This window comes from Eucalyptus grandis, chromosome 5 (assembly GCF_016545825.1).
Source record: "Eucalyptus grandis isolate ANBG69807.140 chromosome 5, ASM1654582v1, whole genome shotgun sequence".
NCBI lineage: Eukaryota > Viridiplantae > Streptophyta > Magnoliopsida > Myrtales > Myrtaceae > Eucalyptus > Eucalyptus grandis.
The window spans coordinates 38,072,574-38,089,299 of record NC_052616.1 but is presented as its reverse complement, the minus strand read 5'-3'; the positions used below and the strand labels follow the sequence as shown (position 1 = coordinate 38,089,299).

Below are 16,726 nucleotides of genomic sequence, written 5' to 3'. Positions count from 1 at the left end.
ACTCTCTAGACCTTTCAGCCTCTGGCTTCGAATCCTCCATGACACCATCTGGGATGTTGATGTCCATGGGGTCAGCCACCTCCCAATTCTCGGTTTCGACAGTAGGTCCGTCAAAAACCTACAAAGGACTCTTATGGACCCCGTTAATCGCATGAAGGAACCATGCCTTGAAGCAATGGGATACCAAGTGAAGGAGGCCCTCATTGACCCAAACCGTGGTCATCACTAACTCACGAGTCAAAGCAGTCCCAATAATAGGGAAAAAAGTGGACTCATAGTCCATATCCAATGGAACCCCAAAACAGACTGGTTGCCTCTCCATACTAAGGATGTGAAAATATTTAACTACAATGGGGTGAGATAAAATCTCAGTGAGTCAAATCCAAAACCTCGATTAGGACGCAAATCCATCTAGATGTAGCCAAAATAGGCATTACACAAGACTTACCTCACCTCAGCACGTTTTTGCACATTAGTACGTCACATATATATTTATCAACGCAAAAGGCGTAATCAATAACTGGAATACATCATTTTCATATATCAATCAATCATAGGGGTTCTGATTATAAGGTAAAATCATCATGACACGTCTCATTCCATGCCACACAATTTTACCTCATAATAAGGCGCAGCTATCTAAATCACTCAGGCATATCCCAATTATTATGACCCATCGACCACGGCCAACTCAACAGTTGGCAGTCATCCGACATAACCAGGTGTTGTCCCGCTCCATCAGGCACAGCAACGTCTACACCTATACAGCATTCCATAAAGGACCATCAGCCTAGCCTCCACTGCGAGCGGCATCTGTTGATGTGGGGCATCTGAACTTAATCATGCATCGCCTCCCCAACTCCCGTTGGGTGATGGGTTTCGATAGTGATCACACACACATCTATACTTGGCTAAGAACATCATGCTTTGCACTCAAATACCTCAATTTCAAATAATGGACTTGGCCAATTTTCTTCGTATAAAAAGTTCCCGATAAAATAATTGCGTGTGGTCACATATTTAAATCGAACAAATAAGCATGGTACACTCCCATTTCAAAATCCCACAATTTTATATAATACATAAAATTTTGGTGTCAAAAACCGACGTCCGGTATTTTTCCTTTTTAAATACCATAAAATCGGATTTTTTCAATAATAATCAATCACCATCACCAAACACTCAATTGCACAATTAAGCAGTCAATTTCACATATAAACGCAACCATGATGATCCGCGTAAAATTTCACTAAACGACTATTCCGTCACAATTTACGCTAATTAAATTTAATTAATTAAATTACCATTAATTAAATAAATTACAAATTATTTAAACTAATCAACTCAATTAATCTAAATAAGCTAACCGAACTAACCTAATTGAGCCAACTAAACTAATCTAACTAGGCTAACTACATCAACCTAACTAAGCTAACCAACTAACCTAACTAACCACCCTAACCAAACTATTTAATCTAACTAGCCATCATAACTAACTAGTTACACTAACTAGGATTAACACTAATCCTTAATTAGCACTAACTAACCTACTAAGTGTAATTAACTTCCTAATCCGAGATTAGGGCGTTAACTCACCAGATTAGGTGGCAATAGGTTCACGGCGACGGCAGCGCGAAGGCAATGAGATCCCGTTACTACGGTGCCATCAATGGAGACTCGGATGAGGCTAAAAAGAGCCTACAAGGCTCACGGCCTATGGCTGGTAAGCAGTTCTGTGGTGGCTGGATCGAGTGGTGTTGGGGCTGAGGTAGGTGGCTGGCAAGCTGGCAGACGGACGGCTAGGCGTTCTGGACTGAGGCGAACGAAGCTGGCTGGGCACGAGCTGGGTGAACGTGTGGTGGTGAAGGAGTGTTCTGGTGGTGTTTGCGGTGGAGTGGTGTGAGGGAAGATGATCGCGGGGAGGCTAATGGTGGACGTGCAGCAAGGAAAATGGAGGATGAACTTGAAAAAGGAAATGAAGAAGAAGAAGAAATGAAGAAGAAGCAGAAGCATGGTTTCGGCTAGGGGGATGCGCACGCACAAGGAGGGAGAGAAGAGAGGGAATGATGGAAAATTGAAGTCAAAGCTTTGGCCAATTGGAAGCCTAATGAAATATCTAAACACTCAAGTGATTTTGCCCCAATGGCTGAATTTCTTTCATTTCCTCACCAAAATAAGTCATTTGGGCAGCCAAAGATCACACCAAACTAGTCCATACGAATTTCCACTTAATTTCCAATTTGTCTAAAATTCATTTTTCTGTAAAATTTCCGAGCTCAACGAAAATTCTTCGAAAAATGAGACGATGTCCTAAAAATAAATCGTGACACGCTCGAACGTTCGATTCCTGAAAACAAATTCAATTTTGTGGTTAAAATCAACCAAATGCGATTTTAGTATAACATAACCTATCATGTAGCTTTTAGGAATTTTAATGCGTTTGACCCGTGGTCGATAATTTTCGATCCACATTTGTGCATCTCTGACTCGTAGACAACTCTCGGTTGTTATAAAAATCACAAGATTTCAATTACGTGTACTGAGTATAAAATCAATAGAAAATCAGGCTAGTGTCATTCGACGTGAATTTCACAATCCCATGCAATCACCCGCAATTCAATTACATTATTCTGTCGAATCGATCTATATCTGATCATAATTCAATTATAACTATGCCATATTGACCCTTGCTGATTATTACGGTCAAGCAGTCGATTTCCAATCGAATTCTCAAGTCTGCCATGTTTATATCCCTTAACGGCTTAACCTGATAGGTTAGTTAACTCGTGAGTGGCCAACTCAGAGAAAAAAGACCATAGGTGCGTTGACAAAATGCCCATTTCATATTATCGGAACGGGATCAAATTTCAGGATGTCACAACTCTTCCTCTCTTATAAAAATTTCGTCCTCGAAATTTAAACCATTACAATTCTTCTTCAAAAAAGTGGGGATATTGATGTCTCATCGATTTTTCACTTTCTCACGTAGCTCCTTCTATTCCGTGGTATTGCCAGACCACTTTAACCAAAGAGATCATCTTTTTGCGCAGCATTTGCTTTTTCTGATCCACTATCTGAAACGGTCTCTTCACATGCAACACTCTCCCGTCCACATCTAATTCCTTAAAATTCAGCACGTGGGTTGGATCATGTTCATACCTCCTCAACTTTAACACGTGAAAGACGTCATGCACTTGAGCAAGTCTCGATGACAATGCGAGACAATACACCAAAGTCCCCATTCGCTCTAGAATTTCAAATGGACCGATGTACCTCGGACTTAACTTCCCTTTCTTGCCGAAGCACGAAGTACCCCTCATTGACGACACTTTAAGGAAAACATATTCACCAACTTGGAATTCCAATGGTATTCGCCGCTTATCTAAACGTTTGACAAATGTATCATCATCGTCTTCAATGGCTTCACTAGGCTCGAAAATACTTCCAGTGACATGACGCCAAAGCTTACATCCCTTTAGAAAACTTGATATTTCTTGAGCCCATAATATGTAGTTTGATCCACTCAAGATGGTCTGAATGGGCATTGAGACTTCTAATTTCTCCATGATATGTAATATACTAGTAAACTCAACAAATTCTATAATAAATTTGCAGAAAACTAATATCACTAAAGCTAATATGGAGAAAATAAGGTAGAAAATAGATTGAGGATGTAGAAATACCACAAGAACTAGTCTAGAAATGCCAAGAACTGATTGGAATCAGGCCGAATTGGTTAGAAAAGCTTGAGAACAGGTCGAAAGCCAAACCAGTTTGAAAACCCTAAGAACCGGTTGGAATTGGACTGAACCGATCATAAAACCCTGAGAACTAATTGAAATCTAGTTGAACCAGTCAAAAATCCTTGAGAACCGATCAGAATATGGCTGAACTAGTCGGAAAACCAAGCGAACCAATCGGAATATGGTCGAACCGGTCGAAAAACCAAGCAAACCAGTTGGAATCTAGTCAAATCAGTCATAAAACTAAGCGAATCAGTCGAAATCAAGCCAAATCGGTTAGGTCAACGTCGGTCAGCAACGCTCAACGGTGGTCAGCAACAGAGGATGACGTGGTGCTGACGCGTGATGAAGTTTTACGAGTGGGTTTCGACTCCCACGCCCTGCAAGAGGCAGGGCAAAAGTCTGAGCGTGAGTGTAGAGTGGGAATAGAGTAGGACTAACAAAAAAAAAGTAATAAAATATTACAATATTAAAAAGAATCAATTATAATCAATCATGAAAGATAAATATCTCTAACAATTATGATGCAGTTTAATTTTAAAGAGAAAGCCCAAAAGGTGGCAAAAGAAAAAGGATAAAAAAGTAAAAGAAAAAGTTGTACCCATGACCCACTAAAAACTACATTTTCTGGAATTATTTGATTGTTCTTACAGTGTAATAACGAACTTTGTCCTTCTCTAATTTCTTTTTCTACGTTTTGAATGAACTTTAGATTTCAATTATTGAAAGAATAGCAAAATATTTAATTGAATTATGGAAAAGAATCAGTATACGTAAAAACGAAAGTAATCTTGAATATTTAGTTTCCCGTCCTACTAGAGGGGCTGATATTCTTTTAATTAATTCATTATGAAAATGTACAGGGAAAAAAAAATAGTTTAGCAGTACAAGGGAAACATGCACGAGTTTAAAATTATTCCTCCAAGAAAGAATTAATTAAAAGTGCTCATTTCTAATTCTCTCAAAAAGATGACTTAAGTTTGACGTGGAAGAAAACCTAGACAAACAGTTAAGTACATGGACGTATGGCAATGATACTGACACATTTAAATTGGCTTTAACCACGGCAAGTATAGAGGAAAATCCTACCTAAAATTCTATAAGTATTTTCCTGCGGACACTATTTTGCCAAACTTTTTTCCATCTAAACAATACCATAAATTTGTATCAATGCTCAAAAAATACTTTAGAATCACTATTTGAGCCATAATATCCATTTAAAATCCTCCGTGACGTTGACAACACATGCCTATCAAAAGGAACCTTGAGGTACTTTTTAGATCATTAGTACAAATTTTGGGTTTTGATAAGATAAAAAAATTTGAGATAGTTATGTCCCACGGAATAAAGTTCATTTTTTTGTTCATTTAACCCAAAATAATGATAATGAAAATATCCTTGTGGAACCCACTATATTTGCCCTCACCCCGCACCCCCCCCGGGGCCTTTTATCTCCCCCCTCAAAAGACATTCAAGGAGTTTTGACAACCTCAAAAGCTATCTTACTTTGCTTTTTAAAAAAAAAATATATATATATATATATATTATCTCCAAAATTTTTAGTCACAAAACCAGAATAAGTAATAAAAAAGTCCTAAACATATTGTATTTATACAAATTCAATCATAAACCTTATATTAATTTAATCATAAATCTTTTGATAATTTACTAATATAATCCATCACCAATTTTGGCGGTAATTACTAATATGGGCACTAGTCATCTTACATGATATGACCAATATAATTTTATAATTTTTTAATATTCTTCTGAAATTTTCTTATTTTATTATTATTTTCTTTTCTTTCTTTGTTCTTTTTACAACTCTAGGCCACGCAATGGTTATGGCTCTCTCCTAAATCTAGGCAAGGATCTTACACCCTTCCTTATGGCCAACAAGGGCACAGAGGCCCTCACCTATGGGGCGGATGCCCTCACTTAGACCTTGTCAGCCCACAATTGCCAAAAAAAAAAAAAAGTAATAAAAATTCAACAAATTGTAAATTGTCCACGTTATTTGTAGTCATGCTACATGAGATGGCCGACAACGATGTTGGCAAATCATCAAAAGTTTTAGGACTCAATTGACACAATGGTTTAACAAAAAAATTATCACGTTTAAAAAATTTAAGATTGAATTGATATAAATGTAATAGGTTTAGAACTTTTTTTAATACTTGGCCCAACAAAATCAGTTGTTATAAAAGGACAAACTCACGTAATTGTGGTTCTGAAAGCTACGGAATTAGTCTTTTAGGAGAGAAATGTTGAATGATAAAAAAACTCAGGATGATTCAGGCCTCAGCCTTCAATTAAATAAACTAATCGGAGATCCCGTGCTTCTCCATCCCTGTCACCATCTCTTTTAGACAACATGGTCATAACAGAGGGTCGCAACAAGACTAGGACCAAATTAGGAATCAAATTGGGATGCGCATGCTTTGCTCAAGTTGTGTGGTTTTATATATTTGCACATGAGTCATGTGTTTTGCTGCACAAGTTCTAAAAATCACAAGAATTATTAATTGTATGGTTGGCGGCCGTGGGTTGACCTAATTATAATAAGTGTAATTATTTACATTCAATCTTTGGTGTTTACTCCATATAGTGATAAACAAACCCAAGTGATGGTCACGGATGAAACATAACTCGTATAATATCACATATCTTACGTGCAATGAGAGAGATTGTTAACTACTCCTTAAATTTGCTGATCTCATGTGGATACGGGTACTTGCTACTTTGAAAGCTTAAGAAATTAGCTCACTTACATTATTGCATAACTCGTATATAATGGACGATTACTTTTTCTTTTTTGTAAATTTTCTTTTGAAACAGAATACTTTTTTATAATACTTAGGGAAAATTTCAAAAAGACCCAAAATGGTGTGACCACTTAATCTCAAATATGGCCTGAATGAGCACATGCATCTCAAGTGCCCCTTTCCAAGGGCACCATGGCAGCATTTTCGGATTTTTATGTTTTACTTTTTCTTTTCTTTTTCTTTTTTTTTCTTTCTTTTTCTTTCCCAGTCACCTTCTTCTTCGTGACGTCTTTCTTTCCTTTTTCTTCTCTTATCTCTGAGTTTTTTTTTTTTCAACTGTTGTGCCAGCGAGCTACTGGGCAAGACCATTGCGGCTCCTCGCCCTCGGCCAGCGGACCCGGCCTTGCCCAGATATGGCTGGCCACCGACAATAACCATCAGATATCAAGAATCCTCTGGTGCCGACCGCGTTGCGCTGCCACAGGAACACGGATGCCAAAGCGACAATCCACATCACAGAGAGAAGCGTTTTGTGCGAGGAGACGAATCTAGCATTTGGAATTGAGCGTGTTGCGGTTGAATCTGGCTAGGCCTACGGTTTCCACCATAGCTAGACAAGCAGGAGTTGATTTTGCGCCCAAAACTCGATTCAACTTCACAAGGCGAGCTTGATTCAAAAAGAGAGAGCATCTGCGAATTGGGAGGAGTAATTAAGTAGCTTTAACATGGGAGATCGGTTGCGGACATGACAATGGACGAAGGTGAGGCACTGCGATGGTCTGAGTGAGGCCACCTTACCCTAATCTGAGCCAGCCTCGCCCATGGCCACAATGACCTCAATTGGATCTAGGTGAGGACCTCGCCAGCCACAGTAAAAAGAAAAAAAACAAAAGGAAGAAAAGGAGAAAACAATGAACAAAGAACAAGATGAAAGGAAAACAAAAAAACAAAAAGACAAGAAATGGAAATACCAAGAATACCCCCATCATGCCTTTTATAAGTGACGCAAGATATGCACATATTCAATTAGACCCTTATTTGAAATTAAAGGACAACTTCAAATCCTTATTTAAAATAAAATCCACTTAAGACTCCCTTTCGAGAAATGGACCTAATTCATGCATTTTTTTTTTTTGTTGAAAATTTCCCTAATAATTGAGGATATGATGGATATGTTTTTTTTCTCATTCCCTGTTTAAAGTTAATAAGACTTGAAGATCATAAATGACCATTTATTTCCCCCATTTGCTTTTGTAGCAACGCGGCCACAGCCACAACTAGATTTGTGGCTGGAACTACGCGGCCACAACGGTACCAGACAACCAGGACAATCAAATTTTGATGTCATATCTCCATCGACATGGGGTAGATGATGCGGGAGCATCAAATTTTCATTGAAGACAATCAATTCACAAACCCAACTCAAGTCTCGTCAATTAACCAAGCCTAAATTTGATTTTACGCAAGCAAAGGGAGATTTCGGCCATAATAAATTGTAAAGGCTTATTTGGCGGGGCCAACGTTGGAGAGTTGTTTCCCAACTCGAATGAATTTCTCAGTTTAAAGTTGATTTCCTACTTTAAGTAATTGTCTTAATTTGAGGTAGTTTTAAGACTCAATTATATTTTCATAACAACTTTTAAAATTTGATTGCACTTTTAAAAGTTTAAGATTTATTTGCATTTTTATTATCAATGTTAGGATTTTAATACACCTATCCCGTGTTTAAAAGGTTGTTGCTAAAGTCAGTTTAGATGTGACAATAGCATCACCGGAAGTCCAACTTGGCCAGTCGAAAGAGTCCAAGTTCCATCTCCATGGCAAATTAATTATGTTTCTCTATCTCAAAAGATCGTATCTCTCTAGAAATCATTGTCTAATATTACTCCGACAATTATCACGAATGTTGCGTTATTTTCTAATGTGGCAGCACAGAATTTTCCGCACGTACATAGACTATTCTTGGCATCCATTATAGACCATCCTTTTGTTTTTCCTGAAGTTATCTTTCAACAACAGTCAATAAACATACTTCAAAATCTTCGCACAAGTCTTCACATTTCCAGTGATTGAAAGTGAAATGCATACTTGTCAGTTGCCACTAGGGACCGTTACTCTCGTTGGAGACTTCCGAGCATGAACAGGCTCGTTAACCGAAACCCACTTATAAATGTCAGCCATCTGATTAAAATAAATGAACCGCCCCTCTTTTTTTTTTTTTTTTTGGTCAGTCCTCTACTCTATTCCTACTCTATACTCACTCTCAGACTTTTGCACTACCTCTTGCAGGGTGTGGGAGTCGAAACCCGTTCTTGAAACTTACGCATCCCCACCCCATCCCCCATGAGAAGGTGGGGATTTAAACCCCTCACCTCCCCCTTCCATGTTGGAAGAGTGGTCACTGGGGCGAATCCCAGTGTTTTAATGAACCACCCCTCTAGCTGAAACCTACTCTCCACTCTTGTTGGCAACTCATCTTATAATCAAGAATAGAGGAAACATATCATCTGTCTCCGCGACTCATCCTCTTGATTGTCATAATGGAGACACAGGCGGACATACGAGGGAGATCGCTCCTCGTGCCTTGGGTTCACGACATACTGAAGGCCAACCCGACCACTGTCCCGAAGAGATACATCTGCGACGATCAAGAGCTTCCTGTGATCATGGACGCTTGTTCCGGCTTGCCTCAAGTTCCTATGATCGACTTGGGGAGGTTGGTTTTGGAGGACAGTGCCAAGCCGGAGCTCGAGAAGCTGCACCAGGCCTGCAAGGACTGGGGTTTCTTTCAGGTACAAAACAACTTCTGCATTTCAAATACAAAGCATTCAACGAAGTGTCAGAGAAAAATGGAAATTCACTGATTGAAAGAGACTGAAATCCATGACTCCATTTAGGCTCTCAACGTCTAATTTCCAGAAAATAAATAATTAATCAAATCATTACGGAAAATAATTAATAAATGCCAAGTCCCTTTAAGTTGGTCAAACCGAAATTCCGTTCGTTTTCCGAATCGTTTGAATCGATTTTCCGTAAAATCTTGAACTCGCCAAAATTTCCTCGAAAAGTGAGTTGACGTTCCTAAAATGACTCATGACATAACAGAACTTTCAATTTCTGAAATCGAATTCAAATTCGCGGTTAATTTCAATCAGATGCAATTTTAGCGTGACCTAACCTACCGAGTAGCTTTTAGAAATTTTTTGTGCAATTAACTAGTAGTCAATTTTTTTCGAGCCACGTGTACCTCTTCGACACATTAGCGACACTCAGTGGTCGTGAAAATCTCAAGATTTCAAATACAAACATAGGATACCCAAAACTACAAAAAATCGGTCTAGTGCCGATCGACAATGAATTTGCAACAAGGTGGAATCACCCACACTTTAATTACACATCTCGCCTTGAATCGACCTATCTCGATCTCCGATCGATTTTTTTTATTGTGTCGTAATTGACCCTTGCTGACTAGCACGGTCGAGTAGTCAATTCTTGGTTGAATTCTCAAGTCTTTGCATTAAAATCCCTTAACGGCTTCACTTGATAGACCAGTTATCTCATGAGTGGCCATATTAGAGAAAAACACTAGAGGCGAGTCGATGAAAAGCCCAACTTATCCAATCGAAATCAGAACTACATTTTTAGGATGTCACAACTCTTTCCCTCTTAAAAAAAATTTCATCCTCGAATGTGGGGTATCGTCGTCTCATTAGTTTTCACTTTTCCACGTTGCTTCTTCGCTCCCGTGGTATTGTCAGGCCACTTTGACCAAGGGGCCATCTTGGTACACAGAATCCGCTTTTCTGATTCACAATTTGAACCGAGCTTTCCATGTACGACACTCTGTCGTCCACGTCTAATTCTTCAAGATTCGGCACGTGGGTCGGTTCAGGCTCATATGTCCCCAACCTCGACACATAAAAGACGTCATGCATTCACGCCTACTTCGACAGCAATGCAAGACGGTACGTTAGGATCCCGATCCTCTCTCTAGAATCTCAAAGAGACCTACGTACCTCGGTTTCGGTTTTCCCTCCTTGCCGAAGCGCAAGGTATCCCTCATTGGTAACACCTTCAGAAAGATGTAATCACCAATTTGAAACTCTAAGGCCTTCAATGCTCAACGATACATGCTTTTTGGCGACTCTGAGCGGTCTTTATCTGTCTCTGATCATGACAACTGCAATTACTAGCTTCTGAACTAACTCTAGCTTGTGATCTTTCTTTCCCTGACTTCATCCCAACACACTGGCGCTCTGCACACTCTACAATGCAATGCTTTGGTCCCGTGGTGTTGTCAGGCCACTTTGACCAAGGGGCCCATCTTGGTACACAAAATCTGCTTTACTGATTCACAATCTGAATCGGGCTTTCCATGTACGACACTCTGTCGTCTACGTCTAATTCTTCAAGATTCGGCACGTGGGTCGGTTCAGGCTCATATGTCCCCAACCTTGACCCATGAAAGACGTCATGCATTCACGCCTACTTTGACAGTAATGCAAGACGATACGTTAGGATCCTAATCCTCTCTCTAGAATCTCATAGGGACCTACGTACCTCGGTTTCGGTTTTCCCTCCTTGCCGAAGCGCAATGTATCCCTCATTGGTGACACCTTCAGAAAGATGTAATCACCAATTTGGAACTCTAAGGCCTTCAATGCTCAACGATACATCTTTTTTGGCGACTCTGAGCGGTCTTTATCTGTCTCTAATCACGACAATTACAATTACTGGCTGCTGAACTAAATCTAGCCTGTGATCTTTTTTTCCCTGACTTCATCCCAACACACTGGCGCTTGCACACTCTACAATGCATTGCTTCGAAGGAATCATCCGACCGTTTCGCTAAAACTAGGAACCTCGGGTCTAGATCTAATATAAATTTGTCACCGGCACTATATGTAGACGAACTATTTGACGCATACAACTCTGCATGTCTGTCTAAGTCCAAATCCTTTCGTACTACCAAGAAGTGAGCCGACTTCGTTAGTTTGTCGACCACAACCTCAAATGGAATCATTACTCCTCCGACTCCTTGTAAGCCCGTCACAACGTTTCATCATGATATACTTCAATTCTCACTGGACTCTCGAGTGATTGTAAAACCCTCCCGGCTTGCATTATTGAACTTCTACTTACTTCCATTTTCACGATGCAAGTGCATGCGGTGTTTTGCTCTAGTTTATGTGACAACTACATGTTCCCAATTTTCTAATGAGATATTTTGACCCCTATAGTTTAATTCGACAATCATTAACGAAATAGGTGACTATCCCATCCATGTATTGGCCCCCAAACCTACAAGTGCCTACCAATCTAATCATGCTTGGATGATTCCAATATTGCTTATATGGATCTTTTGTCCAAAAGGAAACCCTTTAATCAAAACAAAAATTTGAGAAGCATTTAATACAATAATTAATTAAGCGTGCACAAGACACGGCTGTTTTGTAGTTAGACATTATCTCTCTAATTAATTGCCAGACTGATTTTACGCATGATACTACCGCCCGCCCTGGAATCTCCATGCGGTTTTGTCGTTTTTTATTTTCTCAAAAAAAAAAGTGATACATAGATCACAGATTGACTGTTCAAGGGTGAGAGGCCTCAACTGCCGGTCAAATGTTCTTTAAAATATTCAGTTAAAGAGGGATACTCTGAGCACCTCATCTGTTCAAAGATACTTTATTGTAATGCAATATAATTTTATATGATATGATATGAAGTTTAAATATTTCTCCAATAATTCGATAGGAGAAAGAACAGTTTCTGATGGGTCATTATACTCGCTGGATCCTTTCTAGTACGAACGGACTCGTTAACAAAAAAGACTGAGACATCCCTGTAGCTGAAACACAACTGTGTCACCTACTCTCTCTCTTGTTAGCGTACTTAGCTTTCATTCAGAACAACCTATGATCAGTTTCTGAGATTTCTCAACCTCTGGGTTGTTGTCAATGGAGACGCAGTTGAACATACCAGGGAGGTTGCTCCACATGCCATGTGTTCAGGACGTACTGAAGGAGAACCCGACCACGGTCCCGGAGAGATATGTCCGCAGCGATCTAGAGCCTCCCATGATCATGGACGCTTGTTCTGGCTTGCAGGTCCCCGTGATTGACTTGGGGAGGTTGGTTTCGGAGGACTGCTCGAAGCTAGAGCTCAAGAAGCTGCACCATGCGTGCAAAGACTGGGGCTTCTTTCAGGTACGAAACAACTTCTGCATTTGGAACATGAAGGCTTTGAGAAAGTATCAGAGAAAAATGGGTTCATTGATTGAAAGAGATTAAAATCCACTTAATTCTCAACTTCTGCGAGGGCCACTAAGCAGACTTAGATGTACAATTCTTAGCCACAATTATGTGTAGCCTATGAGATTTCATCGGAAATTTCCTTGTTTTGCTTCCTGGACTCGCTTTTTGCCTCCTAACCAAATCTAAGTTTTCGCTTTTATTTTACACTTAGATGTACTATTCTGTGCCATCTTGCCCTGTTTCACCAGAACACTAAATTGGTCGTTCAAGATTTCCAACGGAAAAAGAAAGGTGGGAACTTAGATGAATTTGGAGATTTGAGTTCCTCGATTGTCTCTTTTCTAGAGAATGCTAATAAGACAAATTTATCTATTGAAACTTTCTTGATATATGTTGAAATAAAGGTCTCTTGATTACTCAGCAATCAGGAGATCAGAGCTTTATCTGTCTTGATCTCAAAGGAATGCCTGTTTCTGGGAGAAGCAAGAGTGATAGCGGTGTGTTAATAATTTTCAGCTGATAAATCATGAAGTGAGCCCTAAGTTGATAGAGGAAGTGAAGAAGGGGACCGAAGAGCTGTTCAACATGCCAATGGAAGAGAAGAAGAAGTTTTGGCAGAGAGACGGCGAATCGGGCGGCTTCGGACAGGCCTTGTGTTCTCGGAAGACCAAAAGCTTGATTGGGCTGACATCTTCCGCATGTTCACTCTCCCTGCTTCTATGAGGAAGCCTCACTTATTTCCCAAACTCCCCCTTCCCTTCAGGTTCTTTCTCTCGGGCCGAAACATGCATAGACACCATAAAACTTTCATGTGACACTTGTAACATGTAAGCGAACATGCATAAAATACAAAATCGCTTGATTAGAAAAGTGAAACCACATTAGTATGACACATGATATAATTGCTACGTGAATAACTTTTTTGTTGTTGAGGGTTTAGTTTGTGGCGTGTTCCAAAATATCCCTTTTATCGCCTAAAGAATGAAATTGTCTACATGGTAGAGACGATCTGGACGCCTACTCGAAGGAAACAAAAGCCCTAGCAATAAAGCTCCTCTACCTCATGGCGAAGGCCTTAGGAATGGAAGCAAAGGACCTGGAGGGGGTGTTCGAAGATGGGATGCAATCGATGAGGATGAATTATTACCCGCCGTGTCCGCAACCCGAGCTCGTGATGGGCCTAAACTCTCACTCTGATGGCGACGCGGTTACCATCCTCCTCCAGGTCAACGAAATGGAGGGCCTCCAGATAAGGAAAGATGGGAAGTGGGTTCCTGTGAAACCTCTCCCCGGTGCTTTCATCATCAATGTTGGAGACGTTGTTGAGGTAATAGTATTGCAACATCAACTTCCACATTTGACCATACTGATAACTTATTGTCTCACACTCAAAGCCTTCCCTTCATTGGCCGACAGCAGATTATAACAAATGGGATTTACCAGAGCATCGAGCATCGAGCAACAGTGAATGCAGTGAAGGAGAGGATCTCCATTGCAACGTTCTTCAGTCCGAGAATGGATGCTGAGATCGGTCCTGCGTCGAGCCTCATCACCTCGGAAACCCCAGCAATGTTCAGGAGGATAACAGCGGCAGAACATCTGAAGGGCTATCTATCAAGGGAGCTCAACGGAAAAGCTTATCTCGACGCCATGAGGGTTCAGAACAACGAAACCTAGAAGTGCCGAGTTCTATCCATTGAGTATGGATGTGAAAATGGTGATACGTGGAATGGTGATGCAACCTGATTATATGATATCGGTTTGATATTTAGGGAGGTCCTTTTTGAGAAAGACAATAATGACTTGAAAAAACTTCTTGTGATTCTCATCTATTGCTTGTCTGAACTATCAAACAGTCTTCTAAAATCCAAGGCATTGATTTTTTGCTCCGCCCTTCTGTTTTTTTTTTCATTTTAGTAGAGCGATGAATGTTCATCCTCCTGATCCCAGCTAGCGCCAAACCGAAATTCATGAGACTATCGCTTGCATCTTACCTTATTGGATTTATATGGTGTACGGGTATTTTTTCAGTTTGGACTAACTTATTTGAGGGGGTTTCCTTGTCATTGAAAGACTAAAGAAGATAGTAATAGACTAGACCAAATTTGAAACTCAAAACAGCTATGACGAGTGCGACCTGACAAGTGGCGGACTGCAAAGACCTCGTGTGGCAAAACTATTGGGTTTTACAATTACCCTACTTTTTCTACAAGTAAGCCCCCTTGATAAATAAACAATAGATTCTTTAAATTAATGAATTACAAATATCATGCGAGCCAGACTCGTATCAGAAAATTGTCCACATTTAATGGCGTGGAAAATTAAAGTAATGTCATCGATCAAAAAAAAAAAAAACTAAAGTAATGTCATGCAAGTTAAAGTATACATTTATTTATTAATCATTAAGGAAACCCACCAGGATCACAATTCTACCTATATGCTCTCCTTTGCCAAATCATTTTCTTTTCAAAAGGGCAAGATTTAGCTGCAGCAAGGTTGCAGCGTTAACGTTGCTACCAAACACATGGTGTATGTTCGCATAACCTTTAAATTATCCGCAAGCAGATCGAACCTTAGTAATCCACTCTATCAAAAAATCTGTAATCTTTGTTCTACTCACCCCAGTCACTCTCTTCTCTGCCTACTGTCTGTCGCGGCCGCCGTCCGCCACGCCAGTCTTGGCCCCCTGAGCTCCACTTCATCGCCAAGATCATCTCTATTGGCGTTGCTGATGAAGGCTCTCCACTGTCTCACGACCCTCTCTCCCGTGCACAAGGGCAGCATCTCACCGTAGGTAGCTTCGTACATGGTGAAGCAACAGCGATTTCACCGTCTTTTGTCAACGAATTTGTGGCTAGGAGATAGGGAGGGTTTCTTGAGAAGGTGTTTGTTGACACTTTTGGTGACTCAATTGGTTATTAACTGCATAAAAAGTTAGGATCAATCCCGACCCCCAAACAAAATTTTTAGTTAAAACTACACATAAATTTTAAAAGCATTGATAGTAATAAGCCCACCTAATTGCATTTCCATTGGACCAGCGATGGATTGATTTGAATAGAAGATTTCGAGCATAATTGGATTGATTGGACTAAGTTGGTACAAATTAAAATTTTGGCCAAGTTCATTAATAATTTAATATGGCCAACATTTTGCGTATGATATGCAAGGAGGTTGTAGGTCGGCATATATTGAAACCTAGGACCTTAATATCCTAAACTACAACATCTGAATTCTGGTGGGACGTAAAATTTGGGGTATTACACTGGGAGGGAAAAAAGTTTCTGTAATTAGGCTGAAGCGTTTGGGTATCGACACGTTAAAATTAGGTCGAGGCGTGTGGGTATCGACATGTTAAAATAAGGAACATCATTTTATCAGCCCATCTACTGACATGTGGGGCATCTACTGACATGTGGGGCGACCCTTAGTGAAGTTTTGGAGCTCCTACGTTGTGGGAGTTTCGAGCTCCTACGTTGTGGTGAGGTACGCATTAACCACCAAAGATCCACAACTCGAGAAGAGGCTCAACATACGTGGTTCAAGATTGAGAGCAAAGGGTCTTCACGTTCTCCACACGCAAAAAGCCAGAGGAGAAAACAAAAGAAAAGAGAGGGAAAGAAAGACCCACTTCCGTTGCTGCAACATCCACGATTCGCACAGAGAGAACAAGTAACAACAGTGATATTCTTGCAGTTCTCGGACGTGTCTTGCATCTTCACATCCGCACACCTCGTCGCTCCATACGCCAGACCGGCAAGTCTCCGAGCATTCCTTAGCAACGCTGGCGGCAAGCCTCAACGCACCAGTGATCGTTGACCCACCTGCACCTACTGGCCACGTCAGTGTCCTGTGTCCTCGCCGGTCACGCCCAGTAGCTGTTCCCTCTCAACTCCAGTCCACGACCTGCGATACTCAACATAAATTGGCAAAGTAAATATTCTTACAATTATTATTATTA

The 16,726-nt window shown here is 40.3% G+C and overlaps 1 protein-coding gene and 1 pseudogene across 1 annotated transcript; one reads left to right on the top strand and one right to left on the bottom strand.

The window, feature by feature from the left end:
* Positions 1-2,981: 2,981 nt before the first annotated feature.
* On the bottom strand, positions 2,982-3,545 carry LOC104430332. The gene has a single exon (XM_010043078.1). The coding sequence runs from the start codon at positions 3,543-3,545 to the stop codon at positions 2,982-2,984; it is 564 nt and encodes a 187-aa protein (XP_010041380.1).
* An 8,747-nt stretch (positions 3,546-12,292) lies between these two features.
* LOC120293506 lies at positions 12,293-14,654 on the top strand (annotated as a pseudogene).
* Positions 14,655-16,726: the final 2,072 nt, after the last annotated feature.